This window comes from Pinus tabuliformis, chromosome 8, assembly GCF_031772625.1.
Source record: "Pinus tabuliformis cultivar Carrire ecotype Pingquan chromosome 8, CPIR1, whole genome shotgun sequence".
Taxonomy (NCBI): Eukaryota; Viridiplantae; Streptophyta; class Pinopsida; order Pinales; family Pinaceae; genus Pinus; species Pinus tabuliformis.
Genome location: NC_142294.1, coordinates 382,319,683 through 382,338,144, shown reverse-complemented (window position 1 = coordinate 382,338,144; position 18,462 = coordinate 382,319,683). Strand labels below are relative to the sequence as shown.

The 18,462-nt window shown below is 39.2% G+C and overlaps 2 protein-coding genes across 2 annotated transcripts in view; both read right to left on the bottom strand.

Annotated features, from left to right (window-relative positions):
- The window catches only part of MAP1D (methionine aminopeptidase 1D), a 494,905-nt gene that overhangs the window by 35,069 nt on the left and 441,374 nt on the right, over positions 1–18,462 (bottom strand). The gene's annotated exons all lie outside the window — the stretch shown is intronic.
- On the bottom strand, positions 6,425–9,054 carry LOC149235702 (uncharacterized). The gene is made up of 4 exons (XM_089461444.1): positions 7,840–9,054; positions 7,356–7,735; positions 6,984–7,199; positions 6,425–6,857 (listed from the first exon to the last, which is right to left on the bottom strand). The coding sequence occupies exons 1-4, from the start codon at positions 8,631–8,633 to the stop codon at positions 6,688–6,690; spliced, it is 1,560 nt and encodes a 519-aa protein (XP_089317570.1). The 5' UTR covers positions 8,634–9,054; the 3' UTR covers positions 6,425–6,687.

Genomic DNA, 18,462 nt, shown 5'->3' with positions numbered 1-18,462 from the left:
TAGCATCAATGAAGATCTCATGCAATGAGTAAAATTTTAAAAATAACTCAGATTTGCAGGGCTTCCTCCAGTTAGAGTTAGTAGTGGGCAGCGTCCACTCATCTTTCTCTGAAATCAACAGTCCAGTGTCAACAATTGAGGATAGTTTGATCAATTATCTTAGTAGCTATCCAGACTCTCAAGTTTCAAGTTCAACACCTCAGTATCCTTACTGTGAGATAGAGTGAAGTGATATAGGATCTAAAATAGGGATTTTTTTCTAATCTCATGAACTGTATCATTTCTTTTCCTGCAAATGCCAAATAACCTAGCAACGATGCATTTTAATTTTTTTTTTATCTATTATGAATTATCAAGGAATCTGAAATTCAATTGAAGTTCAGTATAACTAATCAATGTGCAATCTGATTTCCTTCAGGAGTCCTTTATTTTTTACTTGAAACCTAAAATTCTGTCATTATATGAATTATTAATGTGTCTTCTGATAGAGTATAGGGTTGAACTGAAGAGGTTGTTGAGGACTTTATAGAAATATAGAGTTCGGATCTATGTAAAAATTGGGGAAAATTTCTGAAAATTGTTGAAAATACCCAATTTCAGAGCAGGCTAAGGGGAATAATTCTGATTGCTCATATTTTGGAGAAGTACTTCAGAATTTTGTACCACTGAGAAGAAAGAGGGCAGTAGCCTTGATTTGATAAAACGTGCATATTTACTAGCATTTGAAAGAAAATTATATAGACCTAGAATTGAAATGTATCTAACAGATTTATTAGTATGCACACTTCCTGAGGAGTCGGAGCTACAACATAGATGATTAAGAAAACAGAATTGAAGAATATTATTGAAAAGGAGACATGGAAGATGGGCAAAGACCTTACTTCCAAGAAGTTAGAGGCCCGGATATCAGCGTAGAAGAGACAAGAGTCTAATGGGCATAGAGAGAAAATGGAGCCAATATAAAGAGCTTGAAATTTGAGGTGCAAAGCTGCAAAGTTGATTATGAGAGGATGTTGAAAGTTGAAACCCCAAAAGAAGCAAAATCAGCTAAACATTCAGCTAATACAGAATTTAAATCAGTAACAGAAGCAAATGAAGAATGGATCAAGTTCAACGTATGAGAAAGAGGGTGGAGTCCACTCAGAAGAGAAAACCATAAAAGATATAGTCACTCAGATGTGTGTTATCAGAACCCAAAGGCATCATTACTCACCAACATATTCAGCTCAGAAACCATATGCATTTAAAGAATCACAGAGCAACCTAGAAGTGTCCCTAATCAAACATCAAAGGAGAAGGTACAAGCGAAAACCATTTGCAAAGAAAGCTTAAGAAGATCAGCCCACCAACCATTCAGTTAAAATTTAAAACATAACATGCTTTGCATATCTCTCTGGCCTAAGTTCTAACAGGGTAAAGATCAGCAATCATACCTCGCAGCTCTCAACTCGACTTTCGAACAGACAATTCTCGACTCGGCTCTCAACTCGTTACTCGACGCTCGAACAGACATGGCTCTCGAGTCTGAACAGTGTTGTGACTTCTGTCTCAACTCGACTCTCCGCGGCCAAACTGAACAATTTTGTGACCTGTCTTGATGGCGGCTTCCACGGTTTTCTTCACGGTAACTGGGTTATGGCAGCAAGTAAATGCGTAGTTATAAGTTAGTAAAGCCTAGGTTTAGTAATGCGTGCAGCGTAGTTTGTAAGTTAGGTTTGCGTAGTTGTAAGTTTAAAAAAAAGATTGGTTCGTTGTTCCCGGCGGCTAGATGCGACATACCTCAAAAACGTTTTTTTCAGAGAAAACGAATCATGATTTATCAATACATTTAAAATTTTACAAATACGTTTCAAATTTTCATAAAACGTTTTCATTTTTTTAAACCGACAAGTTTTTTCTACAAAAACGCCGGCTGGAAAAAAACTTTTTGTATCCAAAAAAAACATCACAAAAACATTTTTCCAGCGTTTCATTCCCGGATCCGGATCTGAAACGAGAAAACGCCATTTTGGGGTTTCGGGTAGCCGTTTCTAGCAACTTAGTTTGAGACACTCTCTTTTGATATCGATCTAGGATCAATGAAACTAACTTCAGGTCAGTAAGAGTGATATAACTCACTCTCTTTTGAAACTGATCTGGGATCAGTAAGAGTGGTATGACACACTCTCTTTATATGGGACTGACTTCAGGTCAGTAAAGAATGGTATGAGACATTCTCGATCAATTCCTTCTCCTTCATGGTTCAACGGAGCAAAGAAAAGCAGTGCAGGGCACTGATGGTAGAGATAGTACAGTCTTGCAGATGGATCAGCGGATGGAGTTCTCCCTAGTTGAGAGGGAGTGTTAAAATTGGCAACTAGGGCCAAACTCCATGTGAGTCATCTTATTTATGGTAGCTGATATTTTTCTTGGACTCATCTCATTGAGAGGTGTAGGATTGATCTAAAGATCATCCGATTCCGATAAGTATTCATGGATATATGAATTTATTTGTGTTATGGGACAATTCGTCTAGGTCGACCAGCAACCAAATAACCCCCACTTGTGCTCAAAGTTTTAGTATAAAAGGAGGTGACTTGATAGTCATTTAGACACACACTTCATTCTTGATTTCTCTCCACTTGTTTTGAGTTTTAGTGGCAAGAGAAATCTAGGAGGATGAAGCCCTAGACGCAAGAGGAAAGGAGTCTAGGCATGAAGCTTGGACGGAGTCATGAAGAGGCCTAATACTGCCCTAGCCGCAATCCTAAAGAGGGTGGTCTAGCCACAGTCCAAGAAAGGAGATTTGGCCGCAGTAAAGAGACTCCTATTCACAGCCTAAACCTGCTCCTATATGCTGCCCTAACCTTCCCTAATACACTGTCTAAAGGATGCCCTAACCGCAGTCAAAAGAGGCTACTTAGCCACAGCAAAGAAGGGAGATCTATCCACTGTTTAGGGGAACTTCTATACGCAGCAAGGCAACTCTCATCTGTAGACATGAGGAGGCCTTAAAGGAGCCCTAGCCGCAAATCTAAGGAAGGGTCAAATGTGCCCTAGCTGCAGTCTATACATAGCTAAACGCACTCACAGAGATGATGGCAGAATGCCCTAGCCGCAACAAGAAGAGACAGTGTGGTAGAGTCACTTTAGGACAGTGTGGAGAGCCTAGATTAGAGGCCGCGTTGCTGTGGGAGTGCGGATTAGTTTGATGGTTGTTTGAGGGTGCAAACAGGGCTAAGAACCGGGTTGTCTCAAGGATCAAGGAGCTGTGCATAGGGTTGATGAGGCCAAGCTTAATCAAGGTTGTTTGGATTGCAATGAAGGGGTTTTGGAGTGAGCTAAAGATGACAACTAAACTGTGATAGGCAGCAAGCCTAATCACCTCAGAACAAGAGACAACGTGGATAGGTTTGGGGCAAATTTGTGTCCAGAACAACAACACAGTTGAAGAGAAGTCTCCCTTGCCTAGGCCACAAATTATAAGGGTTGCTTGATGAATCTGTTAGGGCTGTTGCAGCAATCAGTCACTGTAATCAGTTTTGTTGTTCGAAGACATTGGCATTGCTATGTGCTAGGCCGCAGGCCATAACACCATAGCAAGCAACCTAGGCATAGTGTAGCACTACACAAAGCAGCATGATGAAAGGTATGCAGCATGATGATGTAAAGGGGCGCAACATGGTGTGATGCATGGTGCAACTCAGTGATGCTGGACATGGTATGATGGTGCAACATGGTGCAGCACAATGATAGGTGTCGCATGGTGATGGAATCACCTTGGAAAATCAGCTGAAGCAGCATGCCTTCAATAGAGTCCAGTTAAGCTACCTCACGTGTCATCTTCTTAGAAATGATCTCTGCTCTTATTTAGATAAGTCAAAATGTTGACTTCTGATGTATATGTATTCTCACTCTCTCTGCTGAACTATTGAAGAACATATAAGAAGAACTGATCAAGGGTTTCCCCACATTGGGGTTTGTCCCTGGCTAGCACCACATTTTGTGTCCTCTTGTCTTGGCTTGTCTTCTGTGATTTATGTTTATGTTCTATTTGCAATTTACTATTATGTTGATGTGATTGCTAATTTGGAAAAGATATTGAGCTAATTGGAAAAATTGAAATAAATTGGTCTAAGCATAGAACATACATAAAACTAACATATATTCTGCTTCTGCTAAACTCAGTGCTACTGATTTTTGCTTCCTGCTGCACAAATATATCATCCTTGATCCAACACTGAAGCAAGTACCCAGAGGTACTTTTTCGGTCTACTGAATTACCTACTCAATCTGCATAGGTGAACCCAATCAAACTGATATCCTCCCCTCTAGAGTACTTCAACCCATATCCAATTGTTCCTTGTACATACCTAAGTATGTGTCTTGCTGTTGCCCAATGCACCCTTTATGGTTCCACCATGAATTGACTAAGAGTGTTGACTAAAACAAATGTCTGGCCTAGTGTTGACCAGATACATAAGCGACCCAATGAGTTGTCTGTATAAGGCAGGATCTACTTCTTCATCCTTTGATGCATTTATTTTCTTCCAGTTGGTGATCATGGGAGTAGCCATGGGTCGACAATCCTGCATTCTGAATCTCTTCGGAATCTTTGTAGCATACCTTCCTTGACCAAGGAAGATGTCCCCATTCTTTTGCCAAACTTCTAAACCAAGAAAATAATGCATCAATCCCAAGTCCTTCATGTTGAATTCAACTTCAAGATTCTTCTTGTAGTCCTAGATGAGCCTAGATGATCCAGCTAGAAACAGGTCATCTACATATAGTACCAGAATAAGTGGCTCATTCTCTACCAGTAAATAGTAGAGATTGGGATCAACATCACTCTTGATAAATCCCAACTGTTGCAAGTAACTATCAATTCGACCATACCATGCTCTAGGTGCCTGCTTGAGCCCATACAGGGCTTTCTTTAACCTGCAAACATGAGACTTCTTCTCATGAGTTTCGAAGCCGTCGAGCTATTCTATATACACCTCTTCTTCTATCACACTATTCAGGAATGTTTTCTTGACGTCCATCTAGTGAATCTCCCCTCTTCTTCTATCACCCTATTCAAGAATGTTTTCTTGACGTCCATCTAGTGAATCTCCCATCCCATTTGAGCTACTAGGGATATAATAGACCTGATAGAGGTGTAAAAGCAACTGGGGCGAAGGTCTCTTTATAGTCTATCCCTTCTTTTTGAGCATACCCCTTTGCCACGAACCTTGCATTGTACTTCTCTATGCTGTCATATGTAGCATATTTGATCTTGTAGATCCATTGTGAGCCTACAGATGATCTATTTTTTGCAGTGATGATAATATCGGCGAAATATCGCCGAAAATCAGAAATATCGCGATATTTTCAGCGAGCCGAAATATTGCCAAGAAAATATCGCGATATTTCCTAGATATCATCGATATCTCAGCAAAATATCGCGAGACGACATCTTGGCAAAATATCATTGATATCTTGCAAAATATCGCCGATATCTAAGCAAAATATCACCAAGAAAATATCGCAATATTTTCGGCTCCCGAAAATATCATGATATTTCCGAGATATTGCCGATATCTCGGAAAAATATCGCGAGACGACATAAAATATCGTTGGGCGTGTTATGCCGCAGCTAGAAAAAGGGAAAATCGCTTTTTTTTGCTTCATTTTTGTTTCTGAGTGTTGGAGAAGGAAGGGGAAGAGTTTTGTGGTGGTTGTCAAGGAGGGTTTGAGGATCAAACAACGATTATCACCACCAACTAAGATTTTTTTGTGGATCAAAAATTGAAGAACAGTGAGAAAAACTTCATTTCTTCCACTAACAGGTATGTTCTTAAAAACCCTATGTTAATGATTTTTTCATAGATTTAGGGTTATGCTTGCTTGCCTCTTTGCCTACCAACATTTTGTTTCTTTGGTTTTTTTCCATTTGCTATGATTTTCATGCCCATGAGCCAATGCAAGGGTTTTCTCCATATTTGGACAGCAAGCTTCATTTTTTTTTCAACTTTCTTGCGCACCCTCTTATTGCCATTTTTCATTCACATTGCAAAATGAAAATAATGTAGTAATTTTTTTTTTTAATGAGGTGGTTACTACTTATTATTTTTTGTGTTGGGGGGGTTAATGCCAATTTTTTGTTTTTTTTTTTTTGTGCCCTAGGTTTGAATTAGTTCACTACAAATGTCAAATATGCCAAAAGCCTTGGACCCATTTTGGGAGTATGGGGAGGCTGTTGGTGGGGAAAATCAAGCATATATATCGTTCAAATTGTGTGGGACCAAGATGTCAAGAGGGGTTACACGATTGAAATACCATCTGGCTAGACTCTCTACACATCAATGTTACCAGACTCGGAATCGGCAATAAATCGGCGAGGCAAAAGAGCGAAGAGTTTTAATCGGATCGGGAAAAAATCGGGAAAAAATCGGCAAATTCATTAAATAAAAATATACACATATATTGAATTAAAAAAACCATTTTTCATTAATATTGGGTAAAGGTATGTCCAAACAATGCATAATATCAATAGATGTCCAAAATATCATGAATAAATAAGTATCTCATATATGTTATGAGTCCACACATGATCCAAAGCACTGAGTCTTGAGTCCTTAGAAGCATATGCTTCTAAAAGTTTACAAAAAAGTAAAAAACTGCATACTAATCAGAAAAAAATCAGCAACTAAGAGTCTAAGACTCTTAAGAGTGAGAACTAGAAGCAATTCCTCCCGCTCCTTCGCTTGCTTGACTCTCAAAGTTCTCCAAGTCATGAAGGCTGAAAAGAGGAGGCTCATCTAATTGAACCCATTCTGCCGCATTTGTAGCTTGCAAATCTAACTCTTCAAGGTCAATTGGTGAATGATCAATACCTGTCATTATCATGAGACATTGAAATGTGAATTAAAATTTCACTTTGAAGTTTGAAGTTTGAACTTTAAACTTTTAAAGTACGAACTAGATTATGAAACCTTCAAATTCAAGCTCTCGAATCTCACCTTGTATTTGTTTGTTGCGAAGTCGTAGATTGTAATGGACAAATACAAGGTCATTCAAGCGCTTTTGTGTCAATCGGTTGCGCTTCTTAGAATGTATTTTCTCAAACATGCTCCAGTTGCGTTCACAACCTGAAGCACTGCATGCTTGGTTTAAGATTCGAATGGCAAATCTCTTCAAATCTGGCGTATCACTACCAAAGTTTTGCCACCAAAGACCTAGCAAGTGGTAAGGGTTTGTGAGTATAAGACTAGAAGTACCAAATTAGTAAATAGTAAAAACTTAAAAAGAAAATAAAATTTAATAAAACATTTAACATACAAAATAAAGTTTAAACAAATTTAATGAATTGATGAAGCCTTCAAGCTGGGTACCTGGCAACATCTTTGACCTTTGTCTTATAGCACTGGTATAGGCAAACAATTTAGATGGTGTCCTATAATCTTGTAGTTGGGAAAAGACACGACTTTGTTGTTCTGGATCAGGGAAGCACCTTTCCAAGCATGTCATAAGTCCTCTGCCAACCTCCCCATCCTCATTAAATTTGCTCTTATCATAAAAATATTGTGGGTTTAAGAAGTACCCAGCAGCATGTAAGGGGGAATGCAATTGCCTATCCCAACGTGCATCTATAATGTCCCAAAGAGGCATATACTTTGTCTCATCATCCCCATATCTTCTTTTGATGGCCTCCTTTGCGAGATCCATCGCCTCATAAATGTAACCCATAGCGGGTTTGTCACCATCAACCATCCTGAAAGTTCAAGCATTCAATTTTAAAGAAATATGAAACATTGTAAATAAAAAGAAGCTTGAAATGAAATTTAAAAAATGAAAAAGTTAAAAGACTAAAAGTACCTGAGAACTCTAACAAGGGACTCCGTCACAGCAATAATCTCTTCAGCATCTTTCCAGAAGCCATCATTAAACACAAGTGCAGCAATTTCGATGCCTTCAGGGGTCTTGGAATGTTTAGATCCCATCCACTCAGGTCCCAAGAACATCCTCTTCAGATTTATCTTTTGCTCAACCACAGATTGCAAAGATATGAAATTTGTTGCAAATCTAGTCACTGCAGGTCGAACAATTTCTTTACCTTCAGTGTATATTCTCATAGTGTTTAGGACAATAGTGTGGTTGTATAGGTATTTGGTTATGGATTTTGCCTTCTCCACAACCTCATGTATCCAATGAAGCTTACCAATGTCCTCAAGCATTAAATCTATGCAATGGGCAGCACAAGAGGTCCAAAAAATAGTGGGGTGCCTCATCTCAAAAAGTCTACCAGCAGCCATATAATTCGCTGCATTATCGGTGACAATTTGTACAACATTTTCTTCTCCCACTTCTTGAACAACTTCCTCCATCATTTCACAGATAAGTTGGGCACTCTTAACCTTATCTGAAGCATCCACTGACTTGAGAAACATTGTGCCTGCGGGACAAGATACAAGGAAATTTATTAAAGTTCTATTCCTCTGATCTGTCCATCCATCACTCATGATGGTGCACCCTGTTTCTACCCATGATGAACGAAACTTAGCTAGCAGAAGCATGACATCTTCAACACTCTCTAACAACATATCTGTCCTAAGGCTCTCTGATGTAGGGGCTTTGAACCCTGGACCTGCATTAGCAATTGCATCAATCATAGCTTGCCAATAAGGACTTCTGGCACAGTGGAAAGGTATGTCAGAATAGAACCAAAAGTTAGCAATGGCCTTCCTTGCCTGAATATGGATATTTTTTTCCAACCAGTGCCATCCAAGGTAGGTTGGGAACCGGGTTTTGTGCGGGGAGCAAAAAAGGCGTTTATGTTTCCACCTCCAGTGTTCAAGGAAGGAGTTGAAGGACTGGCATGGCTTTGAGGCATGTGTGGAAAACTTGGGAACGGCATTGAGGATTCAACAGATTGAGGTGACATGGGGCTAGTGACAGAAAAAGTATCAACTCCAACATTTCCTATTTCAGCAGTTTGCTTTGCTTTCTTGGCATTATGCTGCTCTAACATTTCAAGGGCCAAGGCTGCTTGGTGTTGGACATTCTCGTCAACCTTGGTGCAAATACCTATATCATGGCCAAGTATTTTTGCAAGGTGGAACTTGAATCTATAAATGCCTCCACTGCATTTTGTTTTGCAAAATTTACAAAGGACCCTGGGGTCTCCGGGAATCCTGTCACAATAAGCCCAAGCAAAGTCCTTCTCTCTCGGCATTGTTGTTGCTTTGAACTTGTGTTTAATTTGTGGCTTCTGTTAAGATGAGTCCTGTGAAAGACAAGAAAAAATAAATTTAAAAATCATCCAAAAATTTAAAATATGCTAGAAATTTAAAAAAGTAAATGAAGAGTCAAGAGTCAAGACAGATGGACAAAACACTCATATCTGTAGCTGCTTCAAGCTCAGACTTGGTGGCAGGTGCTACTTGGAACAGTCACCTAGGAACAGAATTGTGGCTCAGATTTGTTGGAGGGCTCAGTCCTTGAGGCACAGTTACTAACTTACTGTTACAGTGTTATGAAATTATGAATACAGTGCAGAGTCCAGACCAACATTGTGAATTTCATTTTCTCGTTTAATAACCAACAATGAATCACTGAATAACTGAGGCTGCTTGAATCATTTTATGCATATCAACTTCAAGTTTTAATAGGGTCCCTAAAACCATCATCTCTGCAAGTGCAAGGTTATTGGTACCCCTTCTCCAGCCAGCTTTAAAAGTTTAAAGTTTAAAAATTTTAAAGTAATTTACTAATTCGTATCTGAAAAAAATAATACTGGCCTAAGGGGATCTTGATACTGGCCTAGGGGGATCTCTTAAGAGTCGACTGTTATTATAAACTTTAATACAAATGTTCTGAAATATACTAAAGTTTCTAAACCAGTCCCTTACATATTCTAACTAAAAGTTAAGTTTATAGACTACTTACATATTAAACGTAAAGTTTATCACTGTAAATATTCTGAAAAATGTAAGTTGTAACAACTTGTAACTTGTCCTTCCACTTCAGTGACTCAGTAGCTCAATCCAATGGGCATTTTTCTGTTGAGGACGGTCTAAGACTTAAGTCCTGTAGGTAATAGTGAGAAGCTGCTATTGAACTATCCCGTTAAAACTTAATAATTACAATTCAGTTTTTCTAATGGTCAATGGGATAGCCTGTGTCTGAAGGCCTGAAGCAGCTAATGGGGTAATTAATACCGCATCAAGTTTCATAAGTTTTTGCACAATCTAGACCTTGTTAATATATAAAAAAATAAAAAACAAAAATCTTAGCCAAAAAAGAAAAATGTAGTCCATTCCCATGACAAATAGACTACCAACCGCTGTGTGGAAATAATTTGAACAAACTGTTGTGATTATTAAAAAGACATCTCTATCCTGACCATGACAAATTACTAACAGTCATATAACGTATATCAAATGCGATATGGAATCTGGCAATCTGAAAAATGAAGTCATAATAATATTTATATAACGTATATCAAATCCGAAAAATGAAGTGATATAACCGTAACGTATATCAAATGTACAGTGGACGCAAGCTATCGGTGAAGGCTGAACTGTACAGTCGAACTGTCGAAGAGAAAAACTGTGACGCTGACCTGCGTTTCAATTTCACGCGACAGGGACTGTGCTTCCAAGTTCCAATGCGGGCCGCGGCTTCGTCGTTCCAGAATCCAGATTCCAAACTTCGAATGCGCTTAGAGTCTTAGACAGACAGGCTTCGTCGTTCGAGAATCGACTGTCGACAGGGATATGCTTCGGTTCGAATGCTGCAATGACAGATGTTATATAATATAAACAATGCAATTTTATGCCGGCACCGTTAAACTGTTAAAAAATTCACCGAAGCGGGAATGCAAACGCGGGAACAGGCGACAACCCTAGAATTTTGGCGGGACTCGTAAAAATCGGATGAAATCGAACGAAATCGCATAAATCGCGCGTCGAACTCGCGTTGACCACGAGTTAAACTCGGTCAACGCGAGTTGACACGCCCAGATTCGTAACGGCTCGTTCTGCCGCCGATCAGACTCAAAATCGCGATTATTCCGATTTTTTCACGATTCCTGTTACACTACTACACATGATGCAAATATAATGCCTTGTATGGTTTTTAGTGCGGAGGTTATACAAAAAGCTCTTGAAGCAATTGTTGAACAAGACAGAAAGAAAGTTGCTAGGGAGAGGCCAATGGTCTCAGATAGATAGCTGCTAGTTTTATTTGTTTTGCAACTTTTGCTACATATAAGTTTATAACTCATGATGATGAAATACTTTTAAAGTTTTATATACGTGATGTTATTTTGTTTGAGTCCTTGATTGGAATATTATCAGGGATTAACAGGATATGTGACATTATTTTGTTTGAGTCCTTGATTGGACAATTATCAGGGATCAGCAAGATTTGGTATTGCCTTTGAAGTTTGATGTATCATTTCTATTTCACATCATATATATTAGTGCTTTCTTCATATTTATGTGCCAATGTGTTTAGTTCATGTTGCTATTGCTTTATATGTTTAGAAATCTGAAAAAAAATAAAAAATAAATAAAATAAATAAAATAATATATATATATATATATATATATATATATATTATGCATTTTTTAGGCTTGCCGATATTTTCACTGATATTGCCGATAAGATGTTTTCTGGACCCTCGCCGATATTTTGTCGATACCGATATTTTCAACACTGATTTTTTGGTCTAGTCACTACTTCCTAGACATCATTTGTCATGATGGAGTTGTACTCTTCCACCATGGCATCCACCCATACTTGGTGTTGAACAACTTCCTAAAAGCTAGAGTGTTCTCCAACTTGAGGTACCAATGATTGGTATCTATCTGGTTTTCTGCACTGCCTTTTCTCGGCTCTAGGAGCTTCAACAAACCCCTCTGCATCCCTCAATGTCTGCCACACTTCTCTGCTCATTCTACCACTGGTGGTGGGAGGCTCAACCAATTCTTCCTCTTGATCTTGTTGTTCCATCCGTTGAGAGGCATCTGCATTTCCTTCCTCTGAGGAAATATTGGTACTGGTCACAGCACTTGACCCAGGTATATGCTCTCCTGCCTATACTTCTTGCTGCCCCTGCTACTCTTGGACTAACAGAACATCTCCTGACTAATCTTTTGCAGGCATTTCACGAGAATTCCTGAAAGCTCTATCTTCCATGAACTTTGCATCCCATCTTACTACAATCTTCCTGTCACCTAGAATGTAGAATCTATATGCCTTTGAGGTCTTGCTATATCCTACGAGATACACCTTCTCTGCAGTTTCATCCAATTTGTTGCATTTCGCATATGGAATGTGGCAATAAGCCACACTTCCAAGTATCCTAAGATGACTGACTTCCAACTTCTTCCCTGTGAATACTCCTTCGAGCGTTCTCTTCCCCAATGCTTTATGAGGAGTTCTATTCAAGATATATACAGTCGTGTTGCAAGCTTCAACCCATAGATACTTAGGTAGAACCTGATCATACAACATGGCCTTGGCTTCCCCAACAATAGTTCGGTTCTTTCGTTCTGCCACTCCATTCTACACCGGATTATATGGAGTTGTCCACTCTCTTTTGATGCCCTCCTTTACGCAGAAATCTGTGAAATCCTTGTCTATATATTCTCCATTGTTATATGAACGCAATACCTTTATCTTTTCCCTGTCATATTTGCAACAAGAGCTTTGAACTCTCGAAAACGATCAAAGACCTCATCCTTGGTCTTTAAGAAATAGATCCAGGTTTTCCTGGAGTGATCGTCGATAAAAGTGACAAAGTATTCGCCACCACTAAGAGCCCTTATCTGAGTGTATTAATCCTAATACATCCTTTTCTCTATTGTTACTTTTGGGAAAAGTTTCTTTAGCGTACTTTCCTAGTACACATCCTCTGCATAAGTCATCATGTCCATTGCTTAGGACTGGTACCCTGTAACAGTCTCTCTGAGCATTCTCAGTGTTCCATGGTGTAAGTGCCCCATTCGCCTATGCCATAATTCATTTCACTCCTTCTCACCAATATAGTTGCTGCCTATTAGTGTCATTGGCGATTCGAGGTGCAACCTTTACAACTTGTTGCTTTGAACCCCAATTTTCCTTTTCCTCTTCCAACCTAGATGCTTAACATATACTTTCTTCCCAATGAAGTATGCATCATATCCCTTGTCCTGTAACTAGGACATTGAAATTAAATTCATTCCTAATCTTGGCACATGCAGAACATTGGTGGCTCGGATGTCGGTACCTGCTTCCGTCTGAAAAGCTATGGTGCCTCTCCCTACTGGAGTACATTTCATTATGTTTCCCATAGTTATTTGGAAGTCCATATGTTCTTCTTGATAACTCAAGAAATATTCTCGTACTCCAGTCATATGAGTTGAAGCCCCGTTATCAATGTACCAAACATCCGCTGATGCTGAATTAGCTAAGCATGTGAATTCTTCATCTAATCTGGTAGATAAATCTGGGATATTTTGAGTATCCATATTGTGCCAATTTCTGACGCTAACCTATCCCAGCAACTGTTGTAGGAAAAAAACTACGTCCCACCTGAATTAATCCTCCTTGCTGAATCTTCTTTTGCGTTGTTCCTTCTACCACTGATGAATTTCGACTGGAAAAGACTTACCTCTCTGTCGGCTCACTCAAAGAGATTTTTCCCATGAAATCCAATCTCTTTGGTTTGAACTGCTAAATTCTCTAGGAGATATGAATTTCTTCCCTTGCAAGAATTTCGAATTCCCTTCTTTTCTCAGCGTTAGATCTTTCAGCTTCTTCTCTTTTGCTTCCCTGTAGCACCGATACCATGTGAAAAATTCTAAAATGGAAATCCTACTACAGTGATTAATATGACTCCTTCTACTTACTACGTCAGAGATAAGTTATCTACTACATTCTTACGACAAATATCAAAACATTTTCCACTGGAGCCTTCACAATTAAAACATTGCAGAAATTAAATGTAAGTAAAATGCTGGCACATATACAAACACAATGACACAGTTATTTTCGGACAATTGTCCCCAGAAAAAGCCAATGTGGGAAAACCGGTGCAACAGATGAGGGTTTTATTATTCTTCAGCAAAAATCAACATGTACAAAATTTCACCCAGTAGTATAGAACTGAGAAATATTTACAGATGTTCCTGAACAAGTATCTGACCTGAGAGAGAGGTTCCTCCACCCTCTACGTCTCTCTAGCTTGCTCAATGTAACTTTCTCTGGCCTCTAGACTGGCCTGTGCAATGCCTGCATCACTAAGGCCAGCATTGCCTCTCCCAACGTCAATCTGCCCAACATTGTTCCTTCTATTGCTCTGTGTCTTTGTCCCTGTCTCTTGGCTGATGTTGAACCCTCTTTGTCTCTCCTTCGCGTGTAACTTTCAGCAACCAACGACCTAGATTAAATCTTAATCAAAGGCTCAGATTGTTTTGGCTTTATCCATGGCTTTTTATAGAAGATTCACCCCTAATTAGATTAATACCCATTAATATTTTAATTTTCCTAAGTTTAGACTTAGGAACCCCATTAAAAATATTAATTATTTTAATAAAATCTTTTTGGGTGAAATTTCCCAAAACTCTTTCTAGGTTCCTTGGAATACCTGTGCCCAAGCCTCCCTGCAAAATTTGAAGCTTAAAGCACACACATCCGATGCTACCCCAAATCAACATGATTCTGAAGATGAATGGTTTGTGAAATATTGCGAGCCGAGACATTCAGGTTCCTTCGGATCCAAACCTTGGAGCAAAGCATAAGCTCAAAGATATGAAAGTAAGCTACATAATTTTGGATGGTGTGCGGGATCACTTAATTCCTCACACATCATGGTAGGACACTGGATGACATATGTGGGTAGGTCTTCCTGGATTTTATCAGAGTTCAAATGAAAATAGAAAACTGGAGCCGCAATAGAAATTAAACAACATGAAAATGGACAAATCTGTGACTGCGACATCTTATCTCACGAGGACCCAGTAGGCTCGCGATGAGCTTGCAACTTTTGGGGAGACTGTAAATGATTTGAAGTTGATAAAAGCTGCTTAGAAAGGTTAAAGTAAGCATTGGACCACCTTTGTGAATCGGATTCTTACTAGGCATCAACTTCTTGATTGGAGCCAATTTTGGGATGACTTATGTGGAATGGTGGTCATTGATGCCAAAATTGGTCTTGAACACTCTTAATATTTGTCCATGGATTGCATTGATTGGAAGCTCCATTTGTAAAGAAGCCCTAGAAGGATGAGAAGCTCATGCGGTGTGTTCATGGTGCCCTACCTTTGATGAAGGATTTGGATGGGAAAATCAATGTTTTTGTTCTCAAGACCATCTTCATTTGATTCTCCTTGTTGTGTCGATTCCAACGATAGGTGGCATGCAGGAAGTTGGTATGCATCATGTAAATGGAAATTGTATCAAATTATGGTTGAACTTGAAAGGTATTTAAAGAACTATATTGGTAAAGAGAATATTTCTCATTTCTTAAAAACAAAAAAACAAAAAGAGAAAATGAAATGTTATTTTATTGAAATAAAAAAATGGTGAAGGATAAGTGAAATGAGAAAGTAAAAAAAAAAATGGTTAATTGTGAATTTATTTTGAGCCTGGAGTTAAATGTGATGGTAAAATTCCAAGGCTACTTGACCTGCATCAATTATTTTAAGTTTTGCATATTTAATATGCATGAATTAAGAATCTATGAAAGTTCAAATTATTCACCTCAAGAAAGACATCATTTAAAGAGTTAAACCAAAGAGGCATTTATGATCATGACATTAATCACTTCAAATATAATTGAAGAAAGACTTTATTTGAATAATGAAGAGTTAAAGCAAAGAGGTGAGGTGTGTATGGTCATGAGATGTAAATGAGCATATGTAATGGATCTGTGATTTGTTGAGTAGTATCATGGAGTAATGGTCATTGTGAAATAGAGAAGCATTTTGCATGCTTGTTGTACCTCATTTAAAATGATGTAATGAGATGTGTTGTAGGTGCGTGGATTTTCGGTTGAAGCTGACACCCTTAATTTTTTGGGCTTGAGTTATTATAGAATGGCTCAAATTACTAATATATTAGGGTTATTGAACACTCTAATACTCTCTATTGTCCATAGCACAATCAAATAAGCAAGGACACTCTCTCTGACATTCAAACCTATTTACAAAATGCATAAGACAAGATCAAGTTTCTGCAACTCGAATCTCAGCAACAAGAAGATGAACTATGGCAGAAGAATCATGATTCTGAACTAGTTCTTGTTCAAAACAACTCCGCAAATTTGCATAAAAATGCAAAGGTTCAACCTGCACTTCCCAAGCCCATCATTAGACCTTGGGAAGAAGTTAACAACAAGAATGTAACCAGTCTTGGATATGACAAGGATGTGTCCTTTCCTATTTCGAACTATTCCAAGCCCATCCTTACTAGCTTCGAAGATTCATCAAGCAAGCTTGAGCCACAACCTGAACTGAACTAGAGCTAGTTGCAAGAGCCTAGAGCCAGATTCAAAGTTGTAGCCCGAGACAGATTCATGCTCCATGAGAATATTTTTGGTTGATGGCCTCCCTTAAACCACCACCTGCAGAAGACATCAGTTTATGCTACATCAGTTTGGGGTCATCTTCAAACCAACACTAGTTGTGGTCATCTTCAAACCATTGTTGGCTATGAAACCAAATTCGTTCAAAATGGCCGACGTTTCGCGAATCTGACACGATTCGTGCCAAATCGTGTCCAGAAATCGAGACACGTTGTGTCCGATTGGGACACGATCGAATCCGGATCATGTCCCAATCGGACATGATGTGTCATGATTTCCGGACACAAATCCGGGAAAAGTCACCCGTGTGGCCTTAAAAAGGTGATTTTGCTGCTATTTTATTTCACTTTCTCTTCTCTATTTTGTTGTGGGTGAGCCATGTGTTTGTTGTGAGTGTGTTGGAGCAAGGACAACATTGTTTCTAATGGATGGACAGATCCAGCACGGCACCCACTCATCAATTTCATGGTGTCTTCCTTGAATCATCCAGATTTCTTGAAAGCAATGGATACACTTGGAGAACACAAGGATGCACAATATATGGGTGAGTTGTTTATTAAAGTTATTGAAGATGTAGGTATTGATTTTTGTGTGCAAATCATTACAGATAATGCACCTGTTTGCAAGGTTGTTGGCATGATTGTGGAAGCTAAATATCCACAAGTGTTTTGGACACCTTGCATTGTCCATTCATTGAACTTAGCACTGAAATCCATTGCTTCTGATATGCTTTGGATTTGTAACATTATTGAGGATGCACGACATATCCATAGCTTTGTACAAAATCATACAAATGCCCTCACTTCTACAAGGAGTACAACAATCTATCATTGTTGAAGATTGCGGATACATGGTTTGCCTCTTCATTCACCATGTTGAAGAGGTTGAGGGAGGTCAAGACCGCTCTTGGGGCCATGGTTATTTCAGAGTTTTGGTCTTTCTGGAGAAAGACAGATCAATTAGCCTATAAAAGAGTGAAGGACATAGTGCTAGATAATGCTTGGTGGGAGAGAGTAGATCTACTTATTCAGATTATGGACCCTATCATTTCTTTGCTTCGATTTGCATATAAAAACCAACCCATCCTAGGAGAGGTTTATGAAGGATGGGATTCCATGATTGAGTATGTGAGGAGCATTATTTTACAGAGTGCGTGCCCCGAGTATGAGACATCACCAGAGGCCTTCTTCACCACTATACAAGATATTTTTGTCAGCAAATGAGACAAGAATTGCACACCCTTATATTGTTTGGCTCACTCATTGAACCCAAAATACTACAACCACGAGTCGCTGAATGGTGGACCTTCCCGCAGATTCCCTCCTCACATGGATGGGAAAATCTCATAGGGGAGGAAGATGAATTCAGGGGGTTTTTCAAGATAGAGCATTGCTTGATGAGGTGGAGGATGCTTTTGCAGAGTTTTCCACGGGCACTGGTCGATTTGCAAGATATGATCTGATTAAAGACAGAGGGGGCTAAGAAGTGCTATTCTTGGTGGGAAAATCATGGGGCAACAAGCCCTCCTCTACAGCAGTTAGCCATGAGGCTCCTCTCTCAGGCAAGTTCATCCTCTTCTTGCGAGAGGAATTGGAGCAAATATGGGAATATTTATAGTGTTAAGAAGAGCAGGGTTGAGCAGTCTAGGGCAGAGACAATGGTGTATGTGCACACCAACCTTCGTCTTATTTATAGGCAAAGTGAAGAGTGGTTGAAGCGAAAGACAAAGATGTGGGATGTCTTTCCTGATGATATAGGTCTGGAGTCTGGAAAACAGTGTTGAGTTGGCATTGGCCAACATGGATGTCAATGATCCAATGCTAGAGCCTGTCAAATTTGATGATGGTGGTACTGTAGAGGGGTCATCCTCCACACCAGTAGATGCAGAGATGACCTTGGATACAGGGGAGGAGGATGCAGCAGAGGAG